Source organism: Coloeus monedula, assembly GCF_965178545.1.
Source record: "Coloeus monedula genome assembly, chromosome: 19".
Lineage (NCBI taxonomy): Eukaryota > Metazoa > Chordata > Aves > Passeriformes > Corvidae > Coloeus > Coloeus monedula.
The window spans coordinates 8470994-8481136 of NC_138799.1; the positions used below are offsets into that span (position 1 = coordinate 8470994).

At 41.5% G+C, this 10143-nt stretch overlaps 1 protein-coding gene across 2 annotated transcripts; it reads right to left on the bottom strand.

Moving 5' to 3' along the window:
- Positions 1-3210: 3210 nt before the first annotated feature.
- LOC309580170 (protein Njmu-R1) lies at positions 3211-9677 on the bottom strand. Of its 2 annotated transcripts, XM_082293965.1 has the most exons (10): positions 9498-9677; positions 9171-9251; positions 8433-8558; positions 7858-7998; positions 7601-7658; positions 6808-6927; positions 6089-6153; positions 5835-5971; positions 5181-5284; positions 3211-4560 (listed from the first exon to the last, which is right to left on the bottom strand). In XM_082293965.1, exons 1-10 carry the CDS (start codon positions 9623-9625, stop codon positions 4351-4353), a joined length of 1170 nt encoding a protein of 389 aa, XP_082150091.1. In that variant the 5' UTR covers positions 9626-9677; the 3' UTR covers positions 3211-4350. The 2 variants fall into 2 exon arrangements, with proteins under 2 accessions (XP_082150091.1, XP_082150092.1); XM_082293966.1 differs by lacking the exon at positions 8433-8558.
- Between the last annotated feature and the right edge of the window lie 466 nt (positions 9678-10143).

Here is a 10143-nt window from a genome sequence, read left to right on the forward strand (position 1 = left end):
CACCGAGCGACTGGTTTCAGTGATTAGTTGTGGTTTTATTTCAGCTACTGCCAGGATTTTCCATCAGTCGGATAAAACATGAATCTATTGAACCTTATGACTGTGTAGTGCTAGAGCAGAGGGCAAGGACTGTCACCAGTGTAGAGGTTTGAACAGTGCACCTCGGAGCAAGTTATTTTATGCTGTGTCCTTGAGTGAGGACACAACACCTGGGGGAGAAAAAAAAAAAAAAAAAAGCAGCCGTTTGTGTGGTGGATTTGACTTGCAGTGAGTTCATTGCAGCAGTGATCCGGGAGGATTAGGGGCAGTGCGGCAGGCGGGGAGCCGTCGGTGCTGGATGCGAAGCTGCCAGGGACACCTACCGGCGGCGGGCAGTAGCACCGGCCCGGCTCCGGCCGCCTCCCGGGGACGGGCGGGACAAGTGGCAGCGACAGCCGTGAGGAAGAGGAGAAAAGTGGAGAACCAGACAGATCAAAGTCCACGGGGACCGCAAATGGCACCTTTTATTCCTAGATGCTTGGAAACAGGTAAAGATTAGTTTTACACACAGCGGTAATAACATAGGAGGGAGGAGGGAGAGAGTTGTCATGCAGTGATGGAAGAGGAGGTTACCAGAAACAATCTCTGAGCGAGTTGTAGCACTCATAAAAATGCTGATGAATTTACTTTTGCTGAGTTTTTAAGACAACATCTTGTGTCACTGTTTCCCTGTCAGTTGATGAGGAATCTTAGCACTTACGTGGCGTATTGTGGTTTTTCACTACTTGCTCCTTTGGCAGTGGGAAGTATGTTATCAACAGGGAAGGGGGAAGCTAGAGAAACTGTTACTGGAAATAAAGCTCAGGGATTCTGCACCCCAACACCTTGCTCCTTCTGATGGATTATACTGCCCATGCGTTTTAGATCAGATTGGGCCCTTTGAGTGTGAACGGGGCTATGAAGGATGGAATCTGACATGTTCAGAGCTGGTACTAACATGACAGCTGTCTGCTGACCTCACAAGGCAGCTGCTGTTCTGTGCCAATATTTAGTCTCACAGGATCGTGGGTAGGACTTTCACACATTCTTCATTGAGTAAAGAGCTCAAAGTCTGTTTGCATAGATTCAAGCTCAGCCCAGTTGCTTTGGAACACCCATCCACTGGCTTTGCCTGAAGTGGAACTGGAGAATGTGAACATGGCAGTTCAACACCAGCCACCTCTGGGGGCAAGCTGGGACTAGAGGACCCAGACCAGCACCTCTGAGTGTTGCTGCTCCCCTGCTCCTCTTAAAGTGGTGGCTGCTCTGCAGTGCTTTGTGTGGTAGAACTCAAAGATTCCTTCTCTAATCACGGATGCCAAGAGCTGGTTATAAAGGACTACAGTGCATTTTGCAGCTCTGTAAAAAAGAATCACACTTAAGACAGAAACCAAGCTTATTTAAAGGTAAATGTATTTTAATCACTGGCTTTTAATTGGAAAAGCTTTCTAATGAGGTATTTCTGAAATGCCAGTAGGAGTACAGAAAATTTATGTTTCGGGGTACTTTACAACACAGAGCACAAAATACTTTCTATGATTTAAGTAGCTAAAGTACCTTATTTTTAGTGAGCTTGATAGACACATTGTCACTGATTCTCTCCTGACTCCCACAGTGTCTGTTCAGTTTGCAAATAAAGCCAGATTGATGCAGCTTTTCTTTTAGTTACACTTCTAATGCTAACAACACTTCCAAGTGTTAAACACAAAGCACTAAACTATGTAATTTTCTGCCTTAAAATACTGAACAAATGGTACTTTCCCTGTGAAGGGCTAGTAAAACAAAATGATATTTGCAAGGTAAGATGCTATTGTATGTTTCCAAATATTTTTGTATTGTGTACATTCTGTATATTTTTGTTGTGACAATATTATTTGAGCGCAGAATCCATTAAATTTGGTGGTGGTTTTTTGTTGTTGGTTTTTTTCGGTTTAATTTTTCTTTTCTTTTTTTGTAATAAAATTGAGTTGTTCTATATCACATACCAAAAAACCAACCAAGAAAGAACTTTCAATGACAGTTTTATAAGTTTGTGTACAGTTAACACAGTATTTAACAAAAGAGCCCTTGGTTTGGAGCTCTGCCATCGTAATCTTCTAATAATGATATTGGTAACTCAATTTTTATGTCTGTCTAACAGATGAAGGGGAGAGTGAACTGCAGCTTCATTTCTCCATGAGATCTAATGAGCATGCAGAAATAGCTTGGAACTTGTATGGAAATTCAGGTGTTGTCCCACCTTTTGGCAGCTGTCCCTTCAGTGCAGTTGTGACCTCAGAACTGCAGGGAAGTTGACGACCAAGTAGATTTGAGTAAATTTTTGTACTGGGGAGGAGGGTTGTGCTCTTTTAACATCAGGCTCTACTGAATATTTTCAAATCTCAGAGCCAACACCCATCTCTTGAATCAAGAGTGGAAACAACATATCCAGAAAGTTCTGCAGTAAACCTCCAACTGGTTAAAATAAAAATCCTTCTACCAATGTGCAAGGGGGAGGCTTATTTTGAAAAATAAGTTGTGTTTTTGTTGGGAAACACTGGGTTAAAGTGTAAATTACAGGAATGAAGATGTCTATAGGAGCAGTTCCTGTCAGATGTGCTACTCCCAAGGGAGGCAGATCACTGTTACCATGTGTAGGACTCAGCTCTTGCTGTCAGTTCTCTGCACTGAACTGAGCTTTCCGAGACACTCAAATCTCTATTAATTAGATGAGGACTTTCAGCAAGAAGGTAAGGTGGGTTTTGTCAGTTTTTGTCAATTAATACAAAGTGTTACTGCCTACTAGTACCCTACATTTTTCTTGCTACCTGTTTTTCACATCCAACTTATTTAAGCACTGAGCTCACTCTTCTGTCCTGATCAGCCAAAAAACTGAACAATCAGTGCTCCAATTTTGCTAGAAATGTACAGGAGCAACAAAGGGTGATATGTTTCATTGAGTGGTGCTCACTCATGAAAGAAAACACTTGTTACTTCTCAGAGCTCCTGCAAATGATTGAATGAGGAGTTTGTTTTCTTTCACACTACTTTTCTTTTCTTGTTTGACCTGCCCAAATATGACACCGTATGTCACCTTGGCTGCTAATACCACACTTGCAGCTCCTCTGCATTGAGGGATAAAGGGTTTTAAACAGGAGACGTCAAGGACCACACTCATTGATAATTTATAGGTACACTGTTGAGGTTTTGAATGTGTTTTATTGTCATCCTTATTATAGGTTCAACGTGATGGTGCCACAGAAAAGCAGCAACTTCTGCCATCACAGTACAGAGCATTGGCACAAGTCACACTGAACCACGTTAGTTACAGTCACTGTTTCAGGGCGAGTTGTTCAAACACCCTCTGCTGCAAAGGGAACCAACAGGGAATTTTGCTTGTATCAGGTTTACAGAAATCATCCTCTTTCTGAAGTTACTCAGAGACTTTGTGAGTTTTTATTCCAGCTGTAGATAAAGATTTCCTTCAGGTATTCTGCTGCCTGTGTGTCCCATGATGTGGGTAAGAATTCATTGCTGAAATACAGAGAAATGTTTTAAAGTATGAGTAATTAAGTTGGGAAGTTAATTTCCTTCAAATTCTGAAGAGGTCTTATTATTAGATGTGGGAACTTTTTCGTTTCTTCATGATTGAAAAACATACAGTAATTTACAGTTATGCAAAACTGTAATAGAAGAACATACAAAGAAGGTCTTGATCACACTTCAGACTAAGGAAGAAGAGGGTACATCAAAGAGCCTGGGAGTTTCAGATAGCTGTTGTGTGTATGTATGCGTACATACAGGCACATACAAACTGATCACTGCAATGGTTCAGTCTTAAGGCAGCTCTGTTCCGTACCAATTAACAACTTGTTTATCCAGTGGCAGAAGAACAAACCACTAGTTTGAAAGCGGAAACCAGCTATGGACTTGTTACCTAGGTTCTCTTAACTAATATGATTAATTCATTTATTATCTACATCTATCCAGATGTTTGTGCTTCTTTATTAAGACACAGTAGCCAGATCGAAATTATTTTTAAAATACTTAAAATATTTAAAACAGTGAAATGCTTGCCAGGTAAGGGATTGGGGTTTGGTTTTGCAATGACTGTAAAAATCAAATGTCATTATTTCCTCAGAACAGGAGCAAGTCAGCTGGAGAATCTGAAAACTCTGCAGGAGTTAATATTATCTGATATTTACACATTTAAAAAGCTCATACTGCTTTGTCTAAAAACAAGAAAAGGCAGGTGAAACTGCAACTAAGGTTTGAGTTGGGCAATACTTTTAAATATAAATTTAAAATCCTGCAATAGCTGCACAGAAGAAATTATTTATACGTCAGATAATTTTAAGCCACTGATGTTTCCCTCATGAATTCCTCCAGGACAGTCACTACATTCCTAGCTTCTGGCATTTCTGCATGTTCTACTTTCACAATCTTCAGCAGGATGTCTCCACTGCCACAGTTCTTCAGGAACAGGTAGCACTTGAACAAGGCGTAGTGGTTCATTTCAGCCTGGCGGATAAACCTCTTCAGGTTGTTAAGGTCCTGGATAGCCTGGGGAAAGAGTAACAGAGCATTTTCTTATCCTCCTACATGGAACGAAAACACATTGTTGTGGAAAATAAAGGACAAATAGCACGAGAAGCAAAAGCATTTCCAATAAAAATTTTGTATTACTACTTAAGAGTAATGTAAGAACTGAATATCGTCTTGGATGCATATTATAGCTTTTACTGTAATGATGCAAAATATGTGAACACAACGTGATGTGTCCAACTTGTAGCAAGAATTCTCATGTTATGGCAGCTCACTTAAGAAGTGTTAACGACTGAACCCATGGTACCAGTTACATGAGATTGCATGTGCAAGGCTCAGATTAACAGTATTTTAAGAAAACAAACAACAACAACAAAAAAGGTGGATCTTACTTTAAATTTGAGAAAACACCTTTGGAGCATTCACTGAAGAAACTTTCACACCACTTCACAGCTGTTCTTGTCAACTACAGTAAGCCAGCCCTCAAATTAAGCTTCAGAGTTAATCAGTTAATGACATATAGACATCATAATAACCTAAAACTTTTATTCACTGCAAAATAATATTTTGCATATCGTATTTGCTCCCTCAGTAACCCTAATATCTTCTTCAAGTCTTTAATATATATGAACAGGTACCTTCAATTTAAAGTTCTCCAAAATCTGCCGGAAGAGAAATGGATTTGCACCTTCAGCACCATTCACAAAAGCCTGCATCCAATCCTCACAGAATCTGTTGCTTCCTGTTAAATGTTCAGGAACACAGAGAAGAGATGAGAAAAAGCAAATGAGCTCAACATAAATATACAGCTGCATTCACCTGGTTTAATCACTCTCACATAACAACTGATAACAATATACCTGGGCCAGGAAATAAGTCTTAAGGAAAAACAATACATGTGGGAAAGAAAGGCAAACACAGCTACAGCGATTACACAAGACTGGGTTCTGATTGTTGAATTCCTTTTCCCAACATTTGTCAAAACCACAACACGAAAAAAAAGTTTTGCAGATTCCCTGAAATGTACAAGTCATACTTTCATGGTCACAAACTAAATGTACTGTGGATTTTATTACCAAGCATTTTCAACCCAGGGTTTCAGTGTGTCTGGTATAACAAACTACTCTGGTACCTCATAGGACAACAGGTGTTCCTGTTTCCAGCCAGAACCCAAACTTTCTGGGCAGGAGCCTATAAGCTTCTGCATATCCTCAACTGCCTCTAATGTCACAGCTCTCAGCAGCTGATGGATCCAAGGGAGAAACATGAAGTGTTCACAGCTGTAATCTCACCTCCATTATGCAGCTGGGGTTGAGGTCCACTACAATCTATAACCATGGACTTGTGCTGTTCCTCTGTCATGGCAATACACAGAGAGGTCATTGTGCCTTCCTGGACAAGTCCTTGGAGGCTGGCAGCTGCCAGGAACCTGACAAAGAAAGCTCTTGTCAACTGTTTGCTCTTTTACAACTCCTGGACACCAAGGTGACTGTCATACACAGAAGCCAAATTACTCAAAGGTTCCTTGGTCTCAAAATATTTTTACCTGCTGATGTCCTTTTCTGTTCTTTCATCTGCATTTTTGACTTCTACAGGAGTGTAACTCAGAGCCTTAAACAAAAAAAGAAACAAGAAGCGGGGAAAAAAGGAAAAAGCTGGATACAACTTCAGTATTAATTTTGTTGATATTGCAGTTCCAAGCAATAAATACATAATGTGGTATTTTAAAAATTGTTCTTGTCAAGACAGTACTCTGTATTGTAGTCATTGCAGCTGGTTTCACACTTAGAAGACGTTCAGCAGTTACATTCTGTAAATTATTCTATCCAGAGCCTCCTCAAACTTGGGGACTAGAGCTAGGATTAGTCTCTTTTCTGTTTCCAGCGAATTACACAAGGCACATACACAATGTAACATCCCTTTTCATTCAGAGGAATTATAGCATGGACAGCCTGCTCATGCTGTTTCTAATTTTCTTATTCTTATTTCAGCATGGACACCATTAGGTAATTGGGTTTTTTTTAATTGATAGAAGAAATTGTTATATGCTTCCTTAGCAATAAGCAGGGGAAAAGTACTTGCTCTGAATAAAAAAAAAAAAACAAAAACAAAGAAACAAAAAAACCACAATCAAAAAAAGGGGTGAAAAAGGAGTTTTCATTTACTCCTGCTGGGAAAGCAAATGCAAGAAACATTTTAACCATGCTAGAGTCACTGAGATGCCTTCTGGAGGTTTTTTAGCTACCCAGTTTTAAATACACTTACAGCATGTAGCAGAGAGGCGAGTTTGTCCTGGAAGAGCTGCATGACCCTCTGAATAGGGCAGATGGCATCCTCAAACCAGCTCCTCAGGTAGGGGCTAACACAGGTCTCCAAGCTTTTTTGCTGTAACAAGTTGAAACATTAAAAACTTTAACTACAAATTAGATTTCTATGCAAATAGAAGCTTTATTAATAATCTACTCAACGTAAGATATTTGGATGTTGGAGCCTTCTTAACCTCAAACCACAGTGAACTAAAATAATGAGTTTGACATTTAAAGACTCACTTTATCAGCAATGAAAGGCTTTGCATTTTAAGAAACAGCCAGAACTGTAATATTATGGTATATATTAAGTGAAGGCCATGCAACAGCAGATGGGATGACAAAGAGACTTAAAATGCAGAACTTCCACTAGAAAAATGTGACAAGAAACCCACAAATGTCCTTTCTTAACATTCAGAACTGGTAAGAATCGAGGTGGACATCGATAACTTCCTTGCAGACCATTACCTTTTATTAGTTATTCTTCTCTCCAAATTTAACTGTAAGTGACCTTTAAGAGATTTATGACTAACACAAAAAAGTCCCCCCTTTCTTTTTTTCCTTTTGACTTGTGTGGTTGATAGCACCTTAGACATTCATTGTACTACAGTGAGTCAAGTACATCTCCCAGTGTTTCATACTGGTACTTGAAACACCTATTTTGTCTTTATAGATTAGATCTTCCAGATTGTTTTAGCAATTAATCTGCATAAATATTAATTTTTACAACTTAAAAAAAAGTTAGGCTTTACCTCCAAATCAAGATTTATCTTCAAAGTTTGAATGTATTTGTCCAACTCAAGTCTGAAAGTATCTTCTTAAGGAAAATAAGATGCCTCAGTTAAGACCTGCATTTTTTCCTTTCAGTATATGGCTGTTACTGACATTTTCAGTTACTGGAAGGTGTGCACAAACAAGCTGATTTCAAGTAGAAACAGACAAAATGACAAGATAATTTTTACATCATCTCCCTCTCCATACAGGTTAAGAAAGTTAAAGGTAAGGATATAGTTCCAGACCTTTCTCTGAGCCACCTAAGAAACAAACCACATATTCTGGAGCATTGATGTCTGATTCCAATGTTGCCATTTCCAGAAGACTTTCTTGTTGGAAACGACAGTAGTAACAACCAACTTTACCTTCTGGTATGCTATAAAAAAAAGAAGAAAAAAGAAAATAATTACATTACTTTCTTCCAGATACGTCACAATAAGTAAATGCAAAAAGCAGACATAGATGATTTCTGAGGTAACCACCAGCATTGATGGCTCCTATGGCCACATGTAGAGCTCTTAGATCTTCTCTTCTTTCTTCTGTCTGATCAGAGGAGTTTAAAAGGAAATAATCATAAACATATGTAGTATTTTTCAAGTATTCAAACAGTAAATAATTTAAAACAAAAGTATTTTTCTCAAAGCTACCTAAAAAAGGAAAGTGCCATTGTGTAAGGCTGTTATTAACGGCAGCAATAGATCGAGAAAATGGAATCAGGATTAAACCTAAGTGCAGCAGCAGGCAGGCAAGATGTGCAGTCCTGCCAGTGTTCCTTACAGCTCTCATTCACCAATTATTTCAAAAATTTACCTCAGCCCCACTGATGCTACATTCCCCATTCCTTCAAACAGGGCTCCTTTAGTAAGACGCTTAGCAATGAAATTGCGCAACTCCGTCTCTGCTTCAGCTGGTAAGTTGGTGTCCAGCAAGGAGAGGCTTTAAAAACCAGAAGAAATCATTACCAGAAGGCAAATGTTTTTGTTTTGTGTCTCTCAACATGTGCAGAACCTGCTTCTAGCACGGGGGTCCCTGCTAGCTCTCTCTCTGGTGACAGTTAAGGCAGCTCTGTGACTTTTGGTCCATCATGAGCAGTCAGTGGTTTCCCCACTCACCAGGAGTCGGGAGTTGTGATGTCAGCTCAGGCTGACCTTCCCAGCAGCTACGGACAAGATACTGCCCTCTTTGTTCCTATGTTTCCCAAACTGTAATACAGACTGTAAGGAAAGATGTCCATTGAAAATTAATAAATTTTTGTTATATGTTACCTACATGAAGAACCAAGTCAATACAGCAATATCAAGTACTAGTAGCAAAGAAAAGAGAGTTCAACTCAAGGACGATAGTTTCTGTTGAATGCATTATTTAAGCTCTATATATGTGTCCATTCCCCAGGTATTCCAGAAGTGCCATGGGGACTCCAGAATGCTTTCACGGGGGGTTATGTTTTAAAAGAACTTAAGAAGACTTAACAATGATCTGACAACAATACGGCAAAGACTTCAAATCGGGGTGTTCCCGTGATTGTGCTGTTCTGCGGGTCGGCTTTACCTGAAGTCTTCAGTGGAGGGCGTGTGTGCCACGGCGCCTCCGGCACTGCCATCCCCGCCGGCGGCTCCCTGCTGCGCGGACCTGGAACCCAAGTGGTTCCCGGGAGTGAGTTTACAGCCGTGACACGCAACAGGGAACAGGGGCTGCAGCAGTGAAAAGACACGGCCCGAGGGCGATTAAAAGCAGGAGAGGGGAATCGGTGCATTATGGGAGGGAGAGAATCTCACTGGGGGGAAAGAGAGGGGTGGAGAAATAAAGGGAATTCAGGGAGCTGGAAATGACCCAGGCCTGGGCACGGCCTCCCCGCGGCGGGACCCGGCGCCTCACCTGCGGTAACCATATAGGCCGTGGTAGGTGCAGCCGTGCCGCTCCGGCCGCCGCTCCTCGCCCGTGCCGCCGCCCTCCTCGCTGCTCTCCAGCTCCCGTTCATCGCCGTCCGGCACCACCGGCAGCATCGCGGCCCCAGCCCCGCCTGTGCAGCGAGGAGCCACCGGGCTGCGCTGCCACCCCGCCCCGCCGGGTGTGCCGTGAACCCGCCCCGGGGCCCGGCGCTGGGAGGAGCTTGCGGAGAGTACGGGCCGTGTCCTCACCCCACCGAGAGCAGTATGAGATCATGCAGAAACGGTTCTGGCTGTTGCAGCTCCTGTGTTTGTGTAATGCACAGAAAAATGCAGTACAGGTGCCGCATTGCCTCTGTCAGTACAAGTAATCCTTCAAAAGCCGATCACTCACTTATTGGCAGGACCTGCTCAAATCACATCTCAGAATCATAGAATGGTTTGGATTGGACGGGGATTTGGCAGGATTAGCCATGCTGTCAGTTTTTAAATACAGTTCTGCTTCTGAAATACTTTGTTAAAACAGGACATTTGTTAGCTTGGCCTTGTAGCTACCAGGTAGTTACAGAATCATGATCACAGAATCGCTGGGGTTGGAAGGGACCTCTGGAGATCATCCAGTCCAACCCCCCTGC